The 24,238-nt window shown below is 35.7% G+C and overlaps 3 protein-coding genes, 1 long non-coding RNA gene and 1 other non-coding gene across 5 annotated transcripts; 2 read left to right on the top strand and 3 right to left on the bottom strand.

The window, feature by feature from the left end:
• The first annotated feature begins 949 nt into the window (after window positions 1-949).
• On the top strand, window positions 950-1,033 carry TRNAL-CAA (transfer RNA leucine (anticodon CAA)). The gene has a single exon. It is a non-coding gene; the product is annotated as a tRNA-Leu (tRNA).
• Window positions 1,034-1,116: 83 nt separating this feature from the next.
• On the bottom strand, window positions 1,117-8,995 carry SPPA (signal peptide peptidase). Its single transcript, XM_023675802.2, has 13 exons — window positions 8,467-8,995; window positions 7,759-7,942; window positions 6,871-7,008; window positions 6,618-6,788; window positions 6,413-6,516; window positions 5,840-5,907; window positions 4,669-4,835; window positions 4,345-4,414; window positions 2,972-3,126; window positions 2,627-2,732; window positions 1,943-2,030; window positions 1,709-1,852; window positions 1,117-1,530 (listed from the first exon to the last, which is right to left on the bottom strand). The coding sequence occupies exons 1-13, from the start codon at window positions 8,893-8,895 to the stop codon at window positions 1,300-1,302; spliced, it is 2,055 nt and encodes a 684-aa protein (XP_023531570.2). The 5' UTR covers window positions 8,896-8,995; the 3' UTR covers window positions 1,117-1,299.
• A 4,441-nt stretch (window positions 8,996-13,436) lies between these two features.
• Window positions 13,437-14,897, top strand: LOC147793019 (uncharacterized). The gene is made up of 4 exons (XR_015420812.1): window positions 13,437-13,574; window positions 13,686-13,874; window positions 14,098-14,254; window positions 14,338-14,897. It is a non-coding gene; the product is annotated as an uncharacterized LOC147793019 (long non-coding RNA).
• Window positions 14,898-15,121: 224 nt separating this feature from the next.
• On the bottom strand, window positions 15,122-18,210 carry PK3 (serine/threonine protein kinase 3). The gene is made up of 6 exons (XM_023673609.2): window positions 17,827-18,210; window positions 17,085-17,227; window positions 16,670-16,813; window positions 16,378-16,563; window positions 16,083-16,207; window positions 15,122-15,679 (listed from the first exon to the last, which is right to left on the bottom strand). Exons 1-6 carry the CDS (start codon window positions 18,041-18,043, stop codon window positions 15,454-15,456), a joined length of 1,041 nt encoding a protein of 346 aa, XP_023529377.2. The 5' UTR covers window positions 18,044-18,210; the 3' UTR covers window positions 15,122-15,453.
• Window positions 18,211-19,033: 823 nt separating this feature from the next.
• On the bottom strand, window positions 19,034-23,789 carry EMB1873 (porphyromonas-type peptidyl-arginine deiminase family protein). The gene is made up of 10 exons (XM_023674809.2): window positions 23,542-23,789; window positions 22,528-22,641; window positions 22,341-22,430; window positions 22,173-22,257; window positions 21,611-21,666; window positions 21,443-21,521; window positions 20,926-21,060; window positions 20,490-20,722; window positions 19,717-19,875; window positions 19,034-19,388 (listed from the first exon to the last, which is right to left on the bottom strand). The coding sequence occupies exons 1-10, from the start codon at window positions 23,626-23,628 to the stop codon at window positions 19,281-19,283; spliced, it is 1,146 nt and encodes a 381-aa protein (XP_023530577.2). The 5' UTR covers window positions 23,629-23,789; the 3' UTR covers window positions 19,034-19,280.
• Between the last annotated feature and the right edge of the window lie 449 nt (window positions 23,790-24,238).

Genomic DNA, 24,238 nt, shown 5'->3' with positions numbered 1-24,238 from the left:
GAGAGGTGGAACAAAGGAAGTAAGTAACTTCATATCCAATCTACTGCTCTTCTTTCCATAGCTAACGGCCTCGTTTGTTTGTCTCTTCGCAATTCCTGCTCCTTCTTCGTTCTCTGCAATTTCTTGACCAAATCGAGTTTTGTAGATGATGAACAGTAGTTCTGACTTGGACTTCATATAACACAAGCCACGAACTGGGGTTTTGTTTTTCTCATCACAAATTTTGTAGATGATGAACTAGGGTTTTCATCTTCTTCAAATTCAAACAGAAAAGGAAGACATCATTTCAATTTCGATCAATACATGCCCATTTACCAAGTACTGTTGGGGGAGGGGAAGCTTGTTGAAGCGAAATCAACAAGTGAGTTCATCATCTTCCAACCTCAACCAATAATCTCCAAATTCTTCAATATCTTAATCTTTTCCACCTATTCCAATTCGAGAAGAACACAACTAGAATCTATTCCCACGTCTCCTGAATCTTGTCTGCATCCGCTATCGAAACGTTGCCTGCTACATAAAGCTATCAACTTTACCTCTAATCTCACTATCTCAGTCCAACTGCACCCAGCATGTCTGTGTACAAGAAGAACAAGAATTATGGAAGTTTGGTTCACAATTTTCTGTGTCCTCCAACCATTTCAAATTGAATGGTTATTATGCATCTAATTTTGGCAATAGGGTTAACTGCTAGCAGATAATCAAAAAGCCAAAACTTCCTTTCCTTTTTTTTTTTTTTTTTTTTTAAAAAAAAACTAAATTATAAAACTGCTAACACCAACCAATAAGTAATTTATTGAATTTTATTCCAAAAAAAGGAAAAATGAATTAATTAGTTGAAATCTTACCACTGCTGAAACACCTAAAAATGAATTAATTAGTTAACTGCTAATATCGTAATACCAAAAAAATATCGTAAGGCAATAAATTGAGTTAATTCCATCAAACAGTCAGGATGGCCGAGTGGTCTAAGGCGCCAGACTCAAGTTCTGGTCCTCGTGAGAGGGCGTGGGTTCAAATCCCACTTCTGACATCACATTATAATTATTTTTTTATTTTTTATGGCTCAAGTATATAAGCTTTGCCTCCATTTCGCTGTGTACTTACATTTTCATATATAACAAAGTAAAAGCAGCTACGAGAAAGATTCTATAAAATCATCCATGAAAAGATCCCAAGTTTGTCATACTATCTATACAGTTTCTTGTTCAATTGGGACGCTCCCTACGAGCCTATATCATACGTTCCAAATATTGGACAATAAATGGGTTTGAAAAGTTCATCTGCCTTTTAACGAAGTTAGAGGGAACTGAGGTAATCTTTTATCAAACCAAAGACGGAGTTGCCATAAGCAAATCCCTCCATTCTCTGCAGCATAATCCCTTCCATTCGAGCTTGAACTCCTTCTGACAAAGCAAGGTCTTGCAGCAGTTCTTTCACCGTCCCCTCAACTCCAATAATTGTACTCCCTACTCCGCTTACTACCTCCAGTAGCGTTGGCGACGGTCTCGATAATTCCACAAGATTAACCTTTTACCAAAGTAAAACATGCTCACATTAATCAGTTCCTACAACATAACGTGTTCCATTTTTGGACAGGGATAATGAAATATCTACTTGATTGAATATGGAATTGACTTTGGTACTGAAGGTCTAAACTCTAATCTAGAAAGTCACAAGTTGTCCGAAGAGTTTATTGAAAATAAACCTTGCTGTCTTGAGGAATGTTGGCTTTCTGTTTTGCTATAGCAACAGCCCGAGAAAATCCACCGATAGCATCCACTAAACCATGGGATGCTGCAAGTTTACCAGTCCAAACCCTTCCTTGCGCAACTTTCTCCATCTCATCCACCTATTAGTGATTGGACACGCGGTAGACATTAAAACGTTAAAATGACAAATCCATAGATATAAGAAAAAGGAAATGCTTTGACCAACATACAGTCATGGATCTGGAAAAGGCTGCTTTGTCTCGGAATTGCTTGTACGCATTTTGTGCAGACTTGGCAAAGAGTTCTGCTTCATCGGGTCTGATCAGAAACTGGTAACATTTAATTATTGATGGGAAAAAGTACCAATGAAGAAAAAATAAACTACTTTATTTAATCTGTATCAGAAGACAACTTTTTTTTTTTATTATTGAGAAAAGAGGATGGAAGATTCAAATGAAGTAGAACAAGTTCTAGATAGTCAACAGCGAGTAGAGAGTGAATCATGATATTCTTTCCTTCTTCCTGTGAAAATGAGGCAGTTGAGCTAGACCCTATTTCTGTGCAAGTGTACATCAAAGCAAATATGGTGAAACGAGGTGAATCCTAACACAAACAAGGATGCTGGTCTCACGAATAAGCAGGGAACTAATTCGATCAACTGGTATATAGGTAACGAAAACAAGGATGCTGGCTTTGCTGGTTGGCTGAAAGAGAATATGAATTCACTTCGAAATTCAAATCAATTTCATATGTTCAAGCATCATTTTAGTTATGCTATTTCCTGAGGCAATAATTAATGTGGTTCTACCCAGAAAATCATTGTATTACAGAGTACCAAAGGATTTGGCATCCCTCATTCATCTATTAATTAAATATACCACATGCTATTTGCTAAGGGCTAAGAGATATTTTACCTGAAAGGTCGTTGTTCTGCCGCAAGAAGCTCAGCAAATCTTCCCCTTGATATGATTTCCTTGTTAAAGCCAATCTTTTCATATAGTTTCCCCAAGTTAAACTTCCCTAGAGCCAGAAAATTCATCAACACCAGAAGTCCACGATAACACAAACAGATTTTCTTTGCGGGAGAATGTACATCTACAAACTATGCTGCTTCCAATATCTCTGGAATTTTAAAGATGCAGATGAAGACGTATGTTTGCCTTTCATATTACATAAGCTGGTGCAGTTTAAAAATCTAAATCATTTTCTACAGCAGTTTCGGCATAAATCTTTCTTTACCGCAGATATTTATAGTTTACCTGTGACAACTCCAATAGAACCAGTTAAGGTTAGATTTTCTGCAACAATGGTCCCAGCTGCCATTGCCATATAGTATCCTCCACTGGCTGCAACATCAGCCATGGATGCAACGACAGGTTTTGATGCAGCCAGAAGTCTGATTTCTCTCCACATCCTGTGTGCCATAGAGTATCAACCAACACATAATATACCAATTCTCAGAGTAGAAATGATATCCATCAATTGGTATGCTACAAACACAACATCAACTAAAAATGGAAATGAAACTCATCAGCCCAGAGATCATACGGATTTTATTTGTAAGGGCACAGCAGCATTATGTAAATAAAAATGGCCTAATTGAATCAAGAACCCAGATTTTCTACTTGGTATGGGCATTACCCCTTATATGTGGAAGTATGGATGTAATTTTAGTTCTAATGATATAACATATTAAGTGTTAAAGAACAAAAACTTGATAAAAGGCTTTTTCTGAATATGAAAAGTAAATTATCAACCAGTTCTACGATGCTGAAGAATAAAGCTAGTTCAGAAAACGATAATATCCAAATGTTGGCACTATGAATGGTGAATTAGAATTCTCATCTTCCGTCTTATCTCAAGTAATTTCAACAACCAAAACAAATTTTTAATACATGCAATCAAAGTTAAAGAAAACGGAGATAAAAATATTATAAGCAACTTTTAAACAGCATTTAACAACAGCTAAAAAAGTGTATAAAACTGTTTTGTCTCGTGAAAATAAGGAAGTGGATAAGTTGGGTTGGATACTCACGAACAAAAAATAGAAGTATTTTATGGTAATTGTTCATCAGACTGTTTTTCTAAATTGGCCTATAGGGAAGAAAATATATCCAAACAAGCTCTAACACTTAGTTCAATGACAACAGTTAATCGTAATGCATTTTGTAGTGTATGAAGTTCATTGATAACTCAAACAAGCATGCTTGACAAAGGTATCTCACGTAATGTGCTGTCATTACTTGATATCTACCACGTGCATAGATACAGAGAATATGGTAGAGGCACTTCCAATGCTCAAAACTAATAAAGCTTTTTCCTCACTCTATTTTCATTTATCCCTCATTTCAGTAAATGGGGTGAAGAGAACTTTTTGGATATTAAAAGGACAAAGTTGTATAGTTTCTTGTGTATTGTGCAGGTTTCTTTGGTTGAAGAGGGGTTGTTTTTAGAAAAAGTGAATTTATCTATGGGAAGGATGAAAAGTGATTTAAATGATAAAATGAACAAAAAATTATATATTTTGTTCCCAACTAAATGTAATTAGTTGAATATGACGGTATGATGCCATCAGAAATAGATTCTTGGTATCACAAAAAAGAATGAAATTGGCTGGTATGCTAGCACTTACAAATCAGAAGCAAGAGCATCACCTCCAGGACTGTCAATTCTGATGATGGCAGCCTTGAATTTTTTCGACTCTAAGGACAAAAAGGAGAGGGATGAACAAAAGAAATGCATGGTGAGCAATTACACGTTCACTAAAAGTTTTTAATGAATCTGAGAACTGTGACCGTGAGATACCCTGTGTGGTTCTTGAAGTTCATGAGCACAATTAGAAAGCCATTATCTTAAACTACATATTTGTAAGTCCCCATCTCTTTCTCTGTGTTCATAATGAAATAAACAAAAGATGGCAATATACCATTCAAAGATATTTAAACATCAAGTTTACCTCGAACACTCCGAATCTTCTCAATGAATTGTTCCCCAATAATACCAGAACTAGGAACACTTAAAGGACTTTTCACACGACTAATGCTTCCTCCAGCTCTAATCACAGCTATTTGGTCTCCACCTCCTGATAAACCAACTGTTGATTGCCGAACTTTAGAGTACTTCCTATGGTAATCGACATAAAATGGGAATAACGTTAGTATCCCTTGGAAAGAAATTACAGGTGCATGGATTAAATAATTAATTAGAAGTTATTAACTTATGGTAAAACTATAGTCCCTGCTTTTATTACACAAATAATAGACACGAAAAATGAAATGGCCGGATAATAAGGTGGTGGAAATAAAATTTAAAGTACAAAGTTGCAAAATGGGAAGATCGACCAAATGAAACTTAAAGATCGACGGATGATAGAATTATGCAAACATTTCCTTGAAAGGAAATTTCACTTTTCTTTTCACGCAACAAACACACTATTGAAACAAAGGGCACGATTACAATACTCAGCCGGTAGCAGTGCAGCTGCATTTTTTTAAAGATCTTTTTCTTATAGTTCAAAACCATAAAAGTTTAAACATTTACCAATTTGAGCAAAAATATAAGAGGTAATTTGTCATTTATCCCTACAAATAATTGAGAACCCCACTCCCCCAAAAAGGACAAGAAGATGTGCAATATTAGAAAGGTTTAGGAGAACGAGAAATATTGCTTTTCTTTTCTTCAGCTGCAAGGTTCTAACAATATAAAATTGCCACTAAGGCATGGCAAGAATCTTCAGAAAATTTCCCCCGTCGCACCTTAATAGGTCAAGCTGCAATTAAAGTCATTCATTCCTTTCTCTGTGCCTTCCAAAACCTCTTTCTATATGGAGGCACAAAAGTACAATGCAATCATAGAAGTCTAGCATAGGAAGGATCGAACCCATATTAGTTAGCCTGAAACTGCAAGTATCAAGCATGAAGGTTTTCAATAGAAATGAGTTTGAGTGGTGGGATTGATTCATTTATCACAATGTACTTGGCGGCAATTTTTTAAAATAACAAACACAAGTTGTTCATTGGAAATTACGAAAAGTACAAAAGACAAGGGAAGAACAATGTACATGACAGCAATAAAACCCAATAAAGACCAAAATAGATAATTGATAAAAGATCTCAGAATTTAATGACCTGTAATCAACCATGGGAACTTTTTTATCCTTCGGCAGTCCAAGTCTTTCATTTAGCATAGAGAGAATCTGAATATTACAAAGGAAAAACTCATAATCTTTATAGCGAGACAAAAATTAAACAACACTGACTTCTAAGATATGAGCTACCTAGTTTCTACATTAGCTCCTCTCGAAGTTTTCTTCTCAATGGTTTTGAACTACTTTTTAGAGCTGTTTTTATTTATACCCATGTACATTTGTTTCATTTCTCTCTATGAAAGCAAGTTTTTTATCAAAAAAGAAAAAGAAAAAGAAAAATAAATTGGAATTACAGTTCTATTCTTATCATGCCAATTAGAGTAATTATTTGAAGTTTCTTTGACTTTTAGTTCACTTCGTATTTCCCCTTGTTGTTCACCTTTAATGAAGTTTCTACTCTCCAAATAATAGTTTTTTTTTAGCAAAATACATAGAAATTTGTGGAACCAACAACTTTGCTATCCCCTTACTCGAACTCTCAAAATAAAATGCATCTGCAAATATTTATTTCAAGCCCAAACATCTCAGCAGATAGGATGAGGACATTCAGTACCTCGTCCTCGTACTGTATATTGGTGATCCAGCCATCTTCTTTTAGTCTTTCAATTTGGTACACTCCTTCATTAATAAAGCTTTCAATATCTTCTTTTTTCTTTCCTATCCCAAAAAAACAAAATAATAAATAAATAAATAAATAAAAGAAGAAGTTTCTGAAATTAGTTAAAAGAAAAGAGCTATAAGTTTCATGTCGACTCTACCTTTTATTGAAGAAATTTTATCCAGCCAGTTGTCATAGATGTTATCAAGCAAGGTCGTCAACATTTCACAATTTTCCTCCGACATATTTCTCCGTGCTAGTTGATCACCAGCACTTTTATATTTACCTATCCTTTCCACTAGTGGTTCAATCCCTATTTTATCAAAAATACCTGAAAAGAAAACACCTCGTTCAACCTCTTAAGAACAAGGTTTGAGTGCAAGAAATAAAGCAGAGAAAAGAAGTCAACTTACCTCTGAGAAATGAAGCTTGAACAGTCAAGCCGAACAATGAAACATAAGCACTTGGGGGGGCATATATCTCCTCACATGCACATGCCAGGTAGTATTCTTTCTCTTGACATGTAGGAATATAGGCAACAATAAATTTACCTGAAAGCCAGTACACATTGAATTTGATGATTTCACCCCTAAGAAAGTTTTTATATTCATATAAGAAACAAATTTCAACCCTATGCAAGTCGAAAATTGGATATAAATTACACAAGCAGCTGTTTGATAAAAAAAAATAATAATGGCTTTCCCTAGGCCCTTTACTAAGGGGAGAAAACATTCTGAAATTTTCTATATTTATGAAATAAGAACAAAGTGGAACGTAGGTTTCCCAAGAATGTTTGACCATCATAGCAGTAAATTTCCATAAAGAAAAGACGTAAAATTTACTAGTTAGTGTCTTCTTTTATTTTCATATTCTATTTATTTTTTATTTTTTGACTAAGATGAATGTGGGGTATGAGAATTTGAACATCCTCATATTGACAATTTTCATCCTCTATTTGCTAGTATCGTTTGCAGGTTAAAATTTGAATCTGTGATGTTATAAATTATGGAAATTCTATGCTACTCTCTCTGAACTATAACCATAAAACAAATGACGGTAAAATTAGAAAAAATATGAAAACAAAAGGAGACCGGGATACAGGTACATGCAGCGTAGTGCCCCGCCCCAGAGAAATTCTCTCGACTATTTTGCATGAAATCCGCCCAATTATTCACATTAATCAAAATTGCCATAACGGATGACACCTGTCTCGCACCCCTGTAAGGTCATTGTAGATGGTTCCCCTGAAAACGTGCCTTGTATGCAGAGATTCACTTTGAACGTTTAGAAGAGTCGCGTACCTGATTTTTTGAAATTCAGGATATGCCTTCGAAGTTCTTCAACTTTACCCCACCCGCAATTTAGAGCCTCGATTTGCAAATAGATCCCAGATATACGAGGATCATACGCGGCTTTGACAAAGTTCTCGCAGATTTGAGGTAGAGAAAGCCCTGAAGAGAAACGGCTCTTTAGCTGATCAGATATCTGAACAAGAGAAAGAGCAATCTCAACTCCAAAATTTGACACATACATTGAGAAATAATTTTTAAGAAACTTGGGAGAGGAGAAAGAAAAAGTCGTCCGGTTAAAGCTAATAATGCCATTTATCAAGAAAGATGTATGCCGGAACAAGTTTCGACATTTTTCACTAAATATCGTCAACATAATTGCAATAATCAAGGACATTAGACCGAAAACACAACTTCCAGCCGCGAAGCATGAATCGTGACCCAAGTCCATTTTATCCGATCAATAGTTGAAGTAATTCGAGTAACATTAGAACGAAAAAAACTGCTTCCAGATGTGAAACATGAAGGTAATCAACATCCATTTTCTTCCACCAAATTGAAGTGTTTCCGCAACTAATTACTTATTGGAGTGGAATATAAGAATCAAAAACACTTTCCAGCAGCAACAAACATTCATTTTCTTCCAGAAAATTAAACAACGTGAAGAACAAGTAGCTCGTTTACGAATTAAACAGCTGAGCAAGAACGAAGAAACCAAACCTGTCCACGCAATTTCATAGTCAAGACACTGCCCTTACGGACGCGCTCCCAAGGAAAGGCAACCAGCATCTTAAGCTTCACCAAAAAGCTCCTCCACGGGCCAAACTTCTCGAATTCGAATTCTCCACTTGGATAATCCTCATCGCGAGCTCTGCCGCCTTCACTGTTCATCAGAACCTCGTTTGCAGCATCTGCTTCTTCTCTATCCAGGCGCTTGGTCTCCGATGCAGAGTCTTCGAATGCTCGAACAGAGAGGCAGGGGCGTGAGGCAGGAGCAGGAGAAAGAGCGAAAGCGAAACGGCATTGTAAGAAGGAAGACGAAGAAGAAGATCGAAAAGGAATTGGTTTGGAGAGAATGAAAGAAAGGGTTCCCCGATTGACGGAAGAAACCAGATGGGGAGCTTGAAGATATGGAAGCAGCTTCGCCATTTTCTCTCGCCAGTGCCAACCAATTCTTCTCCACTCTCAGCTTATCGAACTCAACTCAGCAATGAAAGCATGATCGTTTCTTTTCCTCTCAAGAGAAAGAGAGAGGGAGAGATTTATTGAATTGTTGGTTAATTTATGTCCTCATCTTTTATATTCACGCCATTAAATTATCAATTCATTACCAAAATATATATATATATATATATATATATATATATATATATATATATATTTTATAATTATTTTTTAATTAAAATTTTATTAAAAAGCTGGACAAAAATATAATCATATTTATATTTTTTAATTAATTTTATTTATGTGAAATTTGATATAAATGGATAAAAAATTTATTGTTTTTAAATCGAAATAAGGGAACATATGAAATTAAAAAAAAAAAAATACCACGGGCAGATTTGTAATAAATGTATAATTAAAGGGCTACTGTGATAAACTTTTAACAATGGGCTTCTAAAATTGGGCTCGAGAGCAACGTGAAATGGGCTTTTTTGAAATTTTCTCATACATGGGCCGGCCTGCATAAAAAGCCCATTGTTTCAAGTTTGGGCCTGTTCTCTTTACAAGTATTTCTATATATATATATATAATTTAAACCATCAATGAAAAATGTTTCATCGTCATTATAAGTTACAATATTAATCTCCAAAGCTCAACACTAAAAAGCAACATTTCATCGCTCGACATCTTTCAAAGATGATATCAATGAGTCCCATCGGCACACCACAATTCAAGTCATGGTGCTCCCACGTAGATTTAAAATATCGCATTGTCAGATTTCTTCAGGGTGTATTATTATGAGAGATATCAACGACTTGATTTTCAGTACCCAGCTATAAATCACTAAAGATGGCCCACCACGACTCAAGGTGTGCCTCCCATATAGACATGAAATGTCGCATTGTTAGATGTCGCATTGTTAGATTTCTTAGAAGTGTATTGTTACGAGAACATCAATCTATAAATCTCGTGAATTTTCTATATGGAATCTTGAAAGGATTCTTTTAGTGGTGGGTAGGGAGTTAAGTTCATCCAAAACACTTAAAAAAAAGTGTTTAAAGTTTCTAATGGAAGAAAGGCTCAGAGATGAATGAGCATCACTTTAAAAAATAGATTGATAAAGTCACTTCAATTGTAGTTTTCAACATAAAACAAAACAAATCAGAAAAAATAAACAAAAGACAGAGGACCAATTTGCAAAAAAAACAAAACAATCTAAAGTTGGTGTTCTTTAGATGCTGTCCTACTCCTACAGCTAAAAAAACAGAGCATTTACAGAAAAGGTTTGGGAAAAGAAATTCCCAGAAGGAATTGGATCTGTTCAGTGAAATGCAAGAATTGACCCAAAACCAAATCCACTGCTCCTTTCAGGGAAATACATGTAGATGAACAAACAAAAAAACAGCAGTAAAGGATACACAACTCATATTTTTCAGTTCAGTTTCAGCCTACAAGAAAGCATAAAGGAAAAACCAGAGAACAAAACAAGAAGAAGAAGAAGAAGAAGAAGAAGAAAAGGTAGCTTGGCTAGTTTCTTTTGCCCATCCAAATGCTCTTTCTTACCTTTGAGCTACTCTGAACCGAGCTCTTTGGTTTTTGCCCCACCAAAACCAGCTTCTCTTTCACTTCCTTCCTCTCATCTCTGTGCTTCTCTATTAATGGCTTCTGGTGTTTCATGCTCCCATGTCCTCCAAAAGGGTGATCTGGTTGATGGCTTGGGCCTGAAGAAGCATCAGAAGCCATGGAGTCATCACTATCATCTTGGTGATTTGCATGAAAACCTTTATTTTTTCCATATTCTACATCGTTATCTTCATCACCATCACTGGAATCATCTACAGGAGATCCAATATACATGGTCCAACCAGATTCACTGCTGTGACATTCTTCTGAAACTCCAACATTTTGGGAAGACTCCATAACAAGATATTTGAGAAGTTTAAGAAAAGAAGAAGAAGAAGAAGAAGAAGAAGAAGAATCAATAACAGAATTGGGGTAGGTTCGCAGAATTTAGACACCTGATAAAACCCATTTTTTCTTTGAAAGAAAAGGAAAAAAGGAAGAAACAAGTCCTTAATGGATAGATGATAGATAAAAACCCTCACCGCACCACCTGGAAATCCAAAGGCAAATAAATTATCTGACTTTGAGTGAGCAGAAGACAGCTAGAAGCTGTCGATGAAAGGGCAATCCTTCTCATTGCAAAAGGCATACATGCTAAAGCTTATTGAATTTGAAAGGACAATGGGTTGGTTCATTTGGTCATTGGGTTCCTTAAGAGAAGATGGCAATCATCTTAACTCTTCTCTGCATTCAGTCATAATTAGAAAAGGTAGCTTTAAATGCAGAGAGATGGACAGGCTCAGGCTCAGGCTCAGGGATACAAAGCTAGAGAGAATATAAGACTCATGTTCTTAAATAGGATTCAAATGAACCTCTTCCTTACCTTACCTTACCTATCTCACCTTCAAAAATGAAACCAATCAATCCGACTTGGAGTTAGGTTTCCAGTGTAGACAACCTGAGAAAAATTTGTCGCACACAAAAAGAACAGGGAAAAAAATCTCTGCTTTTCTCTGTCTTCTTTCTATTTGCAGGTTCAGGTCCTCAGAAAGCAGGATTGTGACTCATGTTTCAGGTTGACGAACGCGGTTGTTTGGTTGTTTTTTTTCCTTTTGTTCAATACAACTCAATTATTTGGTTCCATAAAATGTCTGTGCCTTATCCCATTTGGCAATCCAGCTCCTTGGAAATTGTCACTTCTGTTTTCAAGGATTAATTCAAATCATGTATATATATATATTAAAAACAAAACCTAACACTGCCCTTGAATTTAAACTTAAATGAACTGAACTAGAAAGAAGCAAATGAACTGAAGAACAGTAATGATAAGCGAAATAACTGTGATCAGACAGATAACTCCCAGAATTTACTTCAGCCTTCACTCTTGAAATGACCATGTTTCTTTTTCATACTAAAAAAATGTAAATGATTTCCTCCTCTCTCTCTTTCTTTCTCTCTCTTCCATGTGAAAAGAATGTAATCAATCATCAAAAATGAACAAAAGGGTATCATTTTCTTACGTTATATCAGAGAATTTGATTGCCGGTCAAGATTAAACCGACTCAAGTGTTGCATTCAAGGGGTTGGGCAACAATGATAGGTAGAATGGTCCATTTGAAGTTTAGAGTTTAAACAAAAAACATAGCTGGTTTTTTGTTGCATGTAGTTGTACATAATTTGGCAGAGATAATTGAGTAGTCCCATTAATGGGGACCTCATTGATAGTAAGAGCAGGAACAAAACGAAGTTAAGCGTTAAAAAATCCAGATGGTTTGGCCACCCCTTGCCCCCGACACATGTAAACATGTCTTAGTTGTTTCCCACTCTCTTCGTCTTTCACCATGGCTTCTTCTGTACACTCACTAGACAATGTTTGGCCCATCTATTATTCTTGCTCTTTGTCTTTTTTTGAACCTTACACTGTTTCAATCCACTCTTTAGCTTCCACGTGAGAGGATTCAAGATATGGTTCTCTAATCAAGACAATGTCATCAAAGCTACACATTTGTTTCTCTCTTTCTTTCTTTTCGTACATCTTTGGCAAGTTCTTTCTTTTTTAATGCTAAAACATGACTCCATATTCACGTGAGGTAAGGAAACATAATGAGATCTTAAGTAATTTATTGTTCTTTTGTCTTGGATCACATCCTTTTTTGACTTAAGCTTCATGGGATGACTCAGACATTGCCTTTTTGCAGCTCGGTTTTCAACAAGTTGAGGTAATCTTTCTTCATTCCACTATATTATATCCTATGTTTGACCAAAATCTACCTTTTTATATCATGATAAATGTGCAATAAAACTAGTACTTTCAGTAAATTCGATGTCTGTAATGGTTAAACCAGAAGCTATCTTAAAAGTATGACAGAAAAGATACGAAAAAAGAAGCTTTTTTCATATCTTTTTCTGTATGTAAAAATGAGGGGAAACAAATAATGTACCTTGAAAGCCCCATTTTTAGTATTTTGTTAAGGAATATACATATAGTGCCTTTTTTATATAGCTAGCACCACATGCAAGTTGGAACTTTCTGACCTCAATGGATGCAGTTGAAGAAGATGAAAAAGACAATTCAAAGATGTCCAAATCTTTGAATATTCATTATTCTAATGTTCTCTTTAGACCAATGAGTTACTTTTTAAAAGCTCATGGGCAACAATTGTATCTTAATGTTTGATCTTATGTCCCTCCAATTCTGTCATTATTCACCAAACTAGCTCACAATTCTAAGTACTCCACTAACCCCCACCCATGTGTTTGCTTACAGATAATCGGAAAGCGGCACTTAATTTATTCAAAAGGGTTTGGATTATTCAACCAAGGCATGTACAAAAAGAGCCCTAAATTCAAACCTGTCCTTTATGCTCATAGATTCTCCCAATTCCCATCTCTACCAACTTACTTCTCTACAAACTTGTTTATGTTATATAAATGTATCACATGGGCATAAAAGTTTATGGGCGGTAACGTCAACGAGGAGAAAATTGGGATTTTCCCTCGAGACGTGTCGATATTCGCCTCGCTCCTCCATTTGACTTCACACATATTCCCTTAGAGGCAGTTGAGTATTAAGAATTCATCTTGTTGTTATGCAGTTGGAGGTATAATTTTGGTGGTGTCTTGAAGTGATGTTGGTTACCTAATTTTCAAGATTATACCTATTTCCCCTTTCCCCACAGACAACTGCTAACATTGTATCCTTCTGTCATTAGGTGTAGAAATTTGCAGAAGCTTACAATGCAAAACAACTACTCCACAATCTACCATTTTTTTATGTGCAAAAGTAAACGACTTGAATCTCCACCCTGTTTTATTTCTTGCCTAACTCAATTCACATTCAACCTCCAACAGAGTCAAAGAATTCAACACCATGAAACAAAGTTTGCAGAACCAAACTCAAGGTCATCCTTCTTTATTTTATTTCTTCTATCAGTAAGAATTATTCATGCCAGATGATTTTGAGTTTCATATAAGCAATCAGTAACTTTTCAAAGTTTCAGTTCTACTTTTTCTTTTCTATATTTTCCTTTGAAGGGGGAAAAAAAGGAAAAGATTATAAATTATTGTAGGAAAGTTTGTTCTGAATTTATTGTCTGTAGCATAATTTTATAGATACTGGACCAGGTCCTTACCCAGTTGCCCCACCTATGTGTGATCCAATGCAACACGGTCAGTCTCAGCCATACTCTTCAATGATACCTCCTCAAGGGGAAACCAAGTTTCAAAATGTAGCTCCTCCAAGGGAAACCATGTCTAAAGGTGATGGGTTTTGCAGAGGACTGTAAGTTCCCTTTCTCCCACAAAAAGGTAAAAAAGAGGACACTATTTATGCTATGGTTTGAGTTTTCTCTGTTGTCAAAATAGTTGTGCAGGCTGGTGTTGCTACTGCTGCCTAGATATCTGCTTCTAGGTATCGAGGATCCTTGCAAATGCCACTTTGCGCCAGCACTTCTAGTTCGTCTGACACAAGTTATCTTCTGGGTTTCCATAAGCATGTAGTACATTTCTCTGTAAACTGCAGTTACCATTTGCTTCCAGGTTCTTTGTATGAAATTTTCCATGTCCCATGTTGTTATGTATAATATCCTATTTAATTTTCAAGTAAGAGAGATGAACTAATCTTAAAGATCAACAAAACTAGAAGAAGATTTCACTTATAAGAGGCTAAGAGCTCAGTTAGTTCTAACAGTTGGGAAATTAACTCTTTTACGACACTTCTTTCTCATAGATTTCTCTAAGAATTTCGCTATGGCAGGAAATAAAGCAAAACAAAAAGGTATAATTTACCCGCTTGATGTTGTTGCAATACGGTGTAAATTCCGAGGGATTGATGCCTTCCTTTCATGTGTTATCTTCGAATTCTTCTCAGATGATACACAAAGCTTTCAATCAAATTTCTTCTCCTTCAAGAACACACACCTGAAATCCTCAAGGAATACATGTACATCAACAATGCATTAAAGAAAAATTCAAGTACATGGTACATCAACAATCCATCAACGACCTGTTGCCAAACTTAATGTGATGCAAAGTTGAAACATGAATAGCTGCTATAGAACTGAATGATATATCAAGATCATTCAATCAATTTACATTCATATAATAGCATAATTTAATGTTAGGGAACATTATTAGGCTCAGGAAGCTCTTGAAGAAAAATATATGCTTCTAGAAACATAAATTATGTGGGTGGCACAATGGTGCATTTTCTACAACTATGCTCTAGAAGAAAAGAACAATCGGTAGTTATATAGATTACAAAAATATTAAAACTATATGATTCCCATGGATAGTCAAAGAACATTGGACAATGGCCAAAACTATGTCGATTAACTGTATTGACACTGGAATAGGAACAGCTCCTGCTTTATTTCCACAGCAAGTAATTCCAGGTGTAAGCCATGAAAAGGCAGGAAGGTCAACGTAATATAACTTCAAATGAGAATAGTGATCCGATGTTTGCCTCGTTTCCATTATGCCTCAATAAGAGAACTTTGAGATAAGCTTGTCAACATGAATTATAATATCATTAATGTTCGGACGGACTGCAGCCTGTGGCTGAAGCATCCACTTCACAAACTGGCGAAGAGCATCTGGATATGGAGGAGTTGGTCCAGCCGGCCACTTGATTTGTACATTTACGATTGCTAACTGTAAGCTTCCTCCAGATTCGCCAAGCACATATTCAAATGGAGATGCCCCATACCTACGGATATACAGACGTACAGTCATGAGCGATGACAAAATATGTTCACAGAAGTCGAAATCGAAGTATAAAATATCAAGCATGGTTAAGTTATTCCGAAAATCATAGATATTGAAAGCAAAAAATTTGGGAGAGAGTTTGATAGAGAATCATGGCAGAGAAATTATAAATCACTCTAAAACATGACTTGAACTAAGGCACTTGTATCCATGATTTACAGCCTTCTCGGTTGACCCAACTACCATCTCCAAATTTATTTTAGAGTAGATCACATGTAGAAAAAAAAGGAGGAATTCCAAAGATCAGCAAAATGATCACGATTTTCCACGAGTTGTTGCACGTGCATAGAATTCCAAAGATCAGAAAAATGATTACTGTTTCAGGGTAAAGAATTGGTGCTCACATTATTGAATATAGAGTGCATCCTAACGACCAAATATCGGTTCTCTCGTCTATATATGCATGACTTTCACAATCCCACAACTCAGGAGCCCGGAAAGGAGCACAGCAATGTTCAGATGCCCATTCCTACACAGCAAATTATGATGATTATCAGCTCATGTATGCTTTTTCTAACTTTAGATTGAAGTGCAGAGAATCAACATTCCCATTTATTTGCAAAGTTTTATGTGGCAGCAGCGCAAATTGATATGGTGGAATTGTAGAGGACTTGAAGGAAGAACAGCTTTATAGGAAACCTGTAACTGCAGTGCCTCTGAACGACTGCTAATTTGCCTCCTTGCTGGTCGAGCACTTCCAAAATCCATCAATATAGCAAGAGGTGGCTGACCATTTCTATGAGTTATGAGAACATTACCAGGCTTGATATCGTTGTGTGCATATGGGGGATCAAAATCGTGCATGTGCTTCAGACCCGCACATAGCTGTGTTCAATTAGTTCAATCAGTAAGAGAAAGCAAAGCATGATACCAAAAAGAAGAGGAACTACATGAAGAAGAATTCCATCAGAAGTTCCAAATTCCTAATTACCTGTCGAAATATTTGCAAAACATCTGATGTTGAGAAGAACTCGTTATTCGCTTGCATGGTTTTTGAATTGTCCAATAATGTCCCATCCAAATGTACTGGAAATAGTAGGTATGCTTCATGGTTCCAAGATCGTTCTTGATTAGGCTAGCCAGTAATTAAACAAATGGTATATATTCAATGAATAGTTGGTATTTGATTGTTTTTTAAAACATATATAAGGTATATAGAGAGTAAGACATAAAATAGCATAGATATCCACATATAGTGCACATGCCAGCAGATGCCACCAGACATAAAAAATGGAGATAGAACCATAACGCTTACGGGATCATAATTATTACAAACAATTTTCATTGCTTCTCTCATCAAAGAAAAACAAAATCTATTTTAGTGGGTCGTAAGCTTTGACAGTCACCTTAGTAGCGATTATAGCATGATCAAGAAGAGGAAGTAGATTGGGATGAGTAAACAGAGATGAAACACGGATCTCCTCTTTCACCAATTCCAGTTGTTCATTATTCTGGATGAGCACCTTCTTCAATGCGTATGATCCATCATCTGCGCAAAAAAGCAAGAAAAGTTTGTTTTAGTTGGTTGATTAGCCTGGAAAGTGGAAGTGTATTTCATTAGAGCATAGCTCGTTAGACAAGGCAACGACTATTTTTCGTGATGTTGAAGCTTCAATCCCCACCCCTATATTTGAAGCAACGGACCCAATTTTCTTAGTGAAAAGTCATAGCCGCTGCATCAAATTCAATACAAAAACAAATACACCTTCTTGTGCAATTGAATGATGAGGGCAGAAAGGGAGCAGCCTACAATTCTTTGCAACTTAGATAGATGAGTCAAAACAATGAGAAGAAGAGTCGAGCTTATAAATGCCGACATGATCAGGAAGCATGAACCAGAAACTACCGAAAAGACCGTACAAATTTCATACTTCGTTAATAAAAGCAGGGATGTAGATTCAGATTCAAAAGCAAATCAGCCCAGATTATGAAAACGGATAGCTAAATTATTTCGCTTAGAATCAACCAATCCATACAGATACAAGATCAATTTTCGCGGATCATGAACTTCGTAAATATTGATCAGAGCCAAAAACAAGAAACAAATTAGCCAAATGTGAGCGCGTGAGAGGCAGAGAAAGTTGAAACCAGATAGATGAGTGGAGTCCTTGAATTTTTTGTGCAAACCACCAGGAACAGCGTCTGAAGAAGAAACAGCAAGCACCTCCTTGACGAGGAAGACATAAGCAAAGCCGCCTTCGCCGAGCTGCCTTACGATCCTGAACCTGTTCTCATTGATCCAAACATCTCCGCCGCTATTCACGGCGTCGTAGAAAGCATTCAATCCAGAAAATGTGCAGCCCATTTCTTCTTCAATCTGAGCTTCAAGAATGCATACAGATCTTACCGCGGTTTCAAATTCCCGCCTCTGAATCGAGAAATGACGAACTCAGATTTCCAAAGTGAGATCTGGAACTCCTGAATTCATGGGAACCGAAGTATTGTGATTTGAGCTGAAATTCATGTCCGAGTTCGCAGATGATTTATTTATTATATATTAAAAAACAGTTACAAATTAACTACATTAACGTATTTACTAATATATTCTATTATTTATTATTTTGTACTTTTTTTAAGTATTATTTTCACAAAATTAAATAGAACATGTCTTATGAAAAAAAGAAAAAAAAAAAAAAAAAAAAAACTGGAACATTAACATATATACTTGATTCGCATAACTCTGTATTTGAATTCTAACTCAATTTTCAAAAATAAAAACCATTTAATTTTTTAAAATTAAACTTATGAATATAATTTTCTCTAAATTTTTTATTTTGTTATCTACTCTTTTACATATATTTTCAAAAACAAGTTTTGAAAACTAAAAAGAGTAGTTTTCAAAAAAATAATAATAATTTTTTTTTTTTAAATTAACTAATAATTTAAATTTATCTAAGAACATGAATTTATGGTATGAGGAAATAAATGCATTTTTCTAAAACTAAAGCCAAATAATTATTGAATGGAGGTTTAATTTTCAAATCAAATTTCATTCATTCCGCAGCCCCACCATTTATAATAATGCAATAATATTATTTATAAAAAAATTTAAAGAAAGCAACACAATTTCATTCATTATATAAAGTAGTGTAGCTCAATATATTAAATTCAACCAAAAAGTTATACAATAAATTATTCTTTACCGACACTTTTTTTTCCTTTTCATTTTTTTTTTTCATTTAGTAACTAAATTGAATTTATTTTCAATTTTCATTTCTCATCAAAACATAACAAGTTAATTTTGGATTCACAAGTAAACTTAATTTAAAAAAAAAAAAATCGAAAAACCAGAAACTTTTAGAAGTAACAAATTAGCCAATATATAATTTATTTTAAACTAGTTTTAAGATTCTCAGTCTCGCAGTAAGATAAATAATTAAAAAAAAAAAAAAAAAAAAAAAAAAAAAAAAAAAAAAAACAGAAGCGACTTCCCCAAAGAACTCCCGGCGTTCGCCGACATAAACCCCTTTAGTCCCTTGGTACATGTACCTATTGTTCCTCTCACCGTTCATGCCAGTGTTTGCTGGCTTAAACCAAATGGTTCACTCTGGTTTTAGAGGTGCAGAAGTTATTGCTGGCTGCTGTTGAGTAATGCAGTGTATATTTCCACCTCCCAAAACAATCTCTCTGGCACCTTCAATTCCAACGATCTGAAACAATCAGACATTGTAAAGGAATGGTTAGAAATGGAGATGTCTCAAGAGGAATGTTCAGTATTCAAAATAGCAACACCATTTTATGAATTTCATGCTTTTGATGCAGTTCAAGTCTATGGATGTCGTAAACAACACAATACTGAAGAAAAGAAAGATGTCTAGGAGCTAAAAAGGAACTGGGAAACTTATTTCTTCAAATGTCCCTGTAATAATGTTAAGATATTTAAGCATGGGCAGGAAAATTTTCAACTATTGGTCCATATACGTGTCTTCTAAAATGGCTAATGTATCAGATAATTGGAATGAAGAATATATGTATTACTTGGTAATTTGGAAATGCCCTGGCTAGGACACGGACAGCTTCGTCATCCCACTTCTGATCCCCAAATTGAGGTGCAATAACTGCTCCATTGGCAATGTAGAAGTTTACATAAGAGGCAGCCAGTCTCGTACCGGAAGGTCTTGCTTTAGCATCACCATCCTGTAACTCGAAATGGAAAATAATAATAAGAACAGGGAGATCGAGCACCTCATAACTTCACTTCTAACTCTTTCGTAATTGAAGTTTATTGTCAAGAGTACATTTCCAGCATTTTATTTATTTGAGTCAAATGGAAGTAATAATGTCATAGACATGAAAATCCTAACAAGAAGATAATCAAGGAAATCAATAAATGAAATTAAATGGAAGAACTACTGAAAAAGATATTGTATTCATGCTGTTTCCCTCCTATCCTATTTTACAAAGACCCACGTTCAGGGAACAATATTTCTTTGTGCGTTCCATAATTGTGGTTGTTCGGGCAGCCATAGAATACTTATACAGAAAGGAACCAACAAAAGAGAATGTGTGGCATGAATGACAAAAGTCGCAAAATGAATATGTTCCACCTAAAAGGTCTCTGAGAATGAGAGAGACAGCCACTAAAGAAGGAAATAAATGAACAAAAAGAGGGAAAGGGTAGAAGGTTGCCATAAAGTTCTATATTGAAAGTTAACATGATGTTCAAAGATACTCTTTTTTTTTTTTCTTTTTCTTTTTCTTTTTTTTTTGGTATGGAGATACAAAGAGAAACTTAAGGACATAAATCTTACCTGGAAAATTCCTGCAGCCTCTTCATCTGTCAAATAAAGTGGGTCTGGCACATGGAGTTTTACTATTTCCAATTTCCTACCTTTGGCATCGGTAGCTTTTGAGAGAACAGACAATGCTTCTATAGCCCGTTCATACTGGGGATCTGTCTGATCATCAGTCCAGGACAACAGAACCATTCCAGGCTTAACGAAACAGCACATATTATCAATATGACCATTTGTATCATCATCGCCTGTCAACATTTGAAGAATTTTAAGAAGGTAAGAACTTGACTAAAGGGATAAATAAACAAAGACATCACTGCAAAAGAACAAATAATACTCCTGGCTCGCCCACTAACCATGAAGTAAAATTAATGACCATGAAGAACTTCAAAATTAATAATATTTGTAAATACTACAGAATTAAGTCAAGCACACAATGCAGACCAAGTACCATATAGTCCGCGAGGCAGCCAAATGATCTTTTTGACCCCAAGATAATCCTCAAGTATATCCTCTATCTGACCCTTCGACAAATGTGGATTTCTATTTTTATTCAAGAGGCACTCCTCTGTGGTAAGGCAAGTTCCTGAAGGGGGAAAACAATGTTAAATTCTCTAAATTAAACATTACACGATTATCAAATATAAGGATCTCCATCTCTCTTTCTCATAGTGCAGTATGCAGGGTGAAACATGAAAGCTGGAGTTGTACCACACACAGTACTCCATATCCTAGAGAACAGATGTCTTCAACTGAGCATTTATTGAGCAATTGTATATTGGTTCAATGTTCAACAAAGAGGATGTCCATAAATTTGACATGATAAGGTGTCTAATTTGAGGACTGGTTTTCTTCGAAGGTGCAAAATCTTTTTCGCTTAGCAGATAAAATTAGGTCATAATATTTGATCAGATGAAAAAATAGGTCATATATATTGATAACACAAGCCAACTAGAAGTTGTAGTTACCTTCCCCATCTACATGGATGCTTCCACCTTCAAGAATAATTTTGTTCAAAAATCTAGGAAGCTTCTCAATATTCAGGATCTGCACAAAATCAGAAAGAGGATCAAATAAAATATAATCAACAATATGGAAGGACGATGGGGGAAGAGAAGGAGAGAGGACATGCTAACCTTCCAAGCAACCTGAAGATCAAGACTCCAATCAGTGTAACAACCATCCTCAACACCTACAAGGCCAAGGCCAGGGGTTCAGGAAATTGACCACAATGTCAGTTAAAGAACATTCACAATGAAAATTCCCAACAGGTACTACCTCTCCTCTTACGAGAGTGTACCTCCCCAATGACTCGTTGTGATGGTTTATAATTCAAGGTATACCTTTAAAGAATTCCTAATATTTCTCGTTTACTCCTTACTTTTTGTTCATGGGGAAGGAGAGGGAAAGAAACCCTGATTAAGTTTTGAAATCTGATCATTGGTAGTTTAGCAATCAATGACCAGCTCAATGAGCTGTCATTGTGCTATGGCAGAAAGGGAGGGGAAAGAGCTTTGTATATATTTGGAAATTATTCCTCTAAGAAAATGGTTCAAGGAATGAAAGGAAAACCAGTTAGCTATTTTAAGTAGCAAGTAGTCGAACGTGGAACATAGTGCAAATTAGATAACCGCAAAGATATAAGAAACCTATAACTTTGATCTAGTACACAATAGATCTACGTGTCTACAACCTTACCTCCCCAACTATTGAAGTTCCAATCAATTCCTGCAACAGATTCCACTGAAGTACCAGAATTTGAGATTCTTTTCCTTACAACAAACTATAAATAGAACTTGTTAGAGGAAAACTATGCAATAAGCTGAATTACTACCAAGTATAAATAAGGAAAAGGAAGAAACCTACAGTGGGTCCAGTATCACGGAACCAGCAGTCATTCATTCCTAGTTCAACAACCCTGATATTTGCGGGTAGCTGACTGCGCGCATTTTCCCACTGGATTGTAACAAATGTATATATTCAAACACTTGAAGGAAGAGAGAGAAGTAGATATTAAAGAGACGACAGATTGCATCCGTCTTTCTACAAACACCTGGGAGGCACTAGCACAGACAGTCACACATTCGAACTTTGAGATTGCAGACGCCACCTTCGCAAATACACGTTGTGCATGTACTGCATTATCCCTCCAATTATCAGGCCGTTCCTGTAATACATAGTATAACCAAATGCCAAAGAAAATTTAAAAAATAATAATAAAAGGTGGAAACTGTGCATGGTACCGGAGCACCCAAACCCTTGTTGATTTTACATGGCTCCCTTTCATTGTGCCGTACCAAGTAAAGTGTTTACAAATTGATCGTTAGCAGGAGGTGGTGGACAGATTTTTCAATAACCATACTCAGTGATGAATATTCCAATTAGAGAAAAGCAGATTCATAGGTATTGTGGTTTGTTAAAGAAATCGTCATCTGGAAATGGGTTCAAATTCATCCATCCACATTTCAGGTACGGGAGGAACCCATCTCTGCTTGAAGCAACCTCGCTTGCAGATTCTTCAAGTAAATTGATTATGAATATTTCCATAAACGAGAAAGGTTCTAGTGTAACATCAACCAAGAAGGCAGATCATCAATTTTTAACTTCGTACGAATTCGCAACTTTAATGCTCTGATAAATGCTCATTTATGAAGCAAATTTGCAATTGGACAAACCAAACATAGAGAGAATCCACAAAAAATAGCACAGAGAAGCGAAGAAGTCTGGCATCTAATATCATCACAATTTATATTAATCTTCATCTACAAGCATGGAATCACAAAACTTCAAAAAAAAAAAAAAACAAAAAAAAAAGGCGCGAAACTTTCCAATCATTACACGCGAATAAATACAAACAAAACGAACTCGAACTCGAAAATCAGAAGATCAAAAGAAACCGTCCTCCCCGAAATTGACCCTAGTAAGAGCATTAGGCACTTAGCCCCGTGCAATACATGAATTAAAGAAAGAATCAATCTCCGAAAATCATAAACTACAAAGAACAACATCAAAGCAATGAAGAAACACGGAATGGATCAGAATGAAAGCAAAAGAGCGACAAACTTACAGGCCAGCCCATCCAACACTGGGAGTGCGGTTCCCACTCAGCAGGCATATGAAATTTAAGAAGAGAAGGACTGCCTTCCAAATCCATGGCAGCAACCTGCTCCTTTACCTCCTCTGGTCTCCAACAACTGCAAATGAGCTCGAAAATTTGAGGATCAAGATTTAGCAGGCGAGAGAAGAAAAGGTACGCACGAATATCACCACCGAACTGCCAGAGGTTTTTGATATTCACGAAGAGAGAGAAATGGAGGTTTTTCGAAAGAAAAGTTACAGACGGTTACTTTAAATCACCTTGTTTGTTTTTTACATTATAATTAACGGACGGATAAGCAAATAATTTGTTGGGTAAAGGATCAAATTTAGTTTAAAACTAAAATCCATCAAAAAGTCCACCGGGCCCTCTCGGCCCGAATTCTGAAGAAAATGGGCCAGGCACCACTCCTTAATTTAGCCCAATTCCTTCCATGGGCCCATCATCCCAAAGCCCACATAAAACCGCACGTGTGAAATGATTGTATCATTACACCGCGTACCTAATTTTTATCGGGCTATATGAAATATACAAAACCGACAATATTTAAATAATAATAATAATATTACAATTAAAATTTTGTTTCAATTTGTGAATTTTGACTAATTTATAGAAATTAATGAGCTCTTTAAAAATTCTAAATAACTGGTAATTATCAAAAATTGAA

The sequence above is a fragment of the Cucurbita pepo genome, chromosome 4 (assembly GCF_057944985.1).
Source record: "Cucurbita pepo subsp. pepo isolate OVF chromosome 4, ASM5794498v1, whole genome shotgun sequence".
Lineage (NCBI taxonomy): Eukaryota > Viridiplantae > Streptophyta > Magnoliopsida > Cucurbitales > Cucurbitaceae > Cucurbita > Cucurbita pepo.
The sequence above is the reverse complement of the archived record's forward strand: the minus strand, read 5'-3'. Positions and strand labels throughout refer to the sequence as shown.

Excerpts from the sequence above, each read along its gene's own strand:
- PK3 (XM_023673609.2), bottom strand. The coding sequence starts at position 18,043 with ATGGGCTGCACATTTTCTGGATTGAATGCTTTCTACGACGCCGTGAAT. Across the intron at positions 16,814-17,084 it reads ATGCTATAATCGCTACTAAG|CCTAATCAAGAACGATCTTG; the intron begins GTGACTGTCAAA and ends ATTACTGGCTAG. Across the intron at positions 15,680-16,082 it reads TGCACTCTATATTCAATAAT|GTATGGGGCATCTCCATTTG; the intron begins GTGAGCACCAAT and ends GTATATCCGTAG.
- EMB1873 (XM_023674809.2), bottom strand. The coding sequence starts at position 23,628 with ATGGATTTGGAAGGCAGTCCTTCTCTTCTTAAATTTCATATGCCTGCT. Across the intron at positions 21,061-21,442 it reads CATCCATGTAGATGGGGAAG|GAACTTGCCTTACCACAGAG; the intron begins GTAACTACAACT and ends TTCCCCCTTCAG. Across the intron at positions 19,876-20,489 it reads AGGCTGCAGGAATTTTCCAG|GATGGTGATGCTAAAGCAAG; the intron begins GTAAGATTTATG and ends TTCGAGTTACAG.
- SPPA (XM_023675802.2), bottom strand. The coding sequence starts at position 8,895 with ATGGCGAAGCTGCTTCCATATCTTCAAGCTCCCCATCTGGTTTCTTCC. Across the intron at positions 3,127-4,344 it reads GATGCTCTTGCTTCTGATTT|GATGTGGAGAGAAATCAGAC; the intron begins GTAAGTGCTAGC and ends TATGGCACACAG. Across the intron at positions 2,733-2,971 it reads TTCTATTGGAGTTGTCACAG|GGAAGTTTAACTTGGGGAAA; the intron begins GTAAACTATAAA and ends TTCTGGCTCTAG.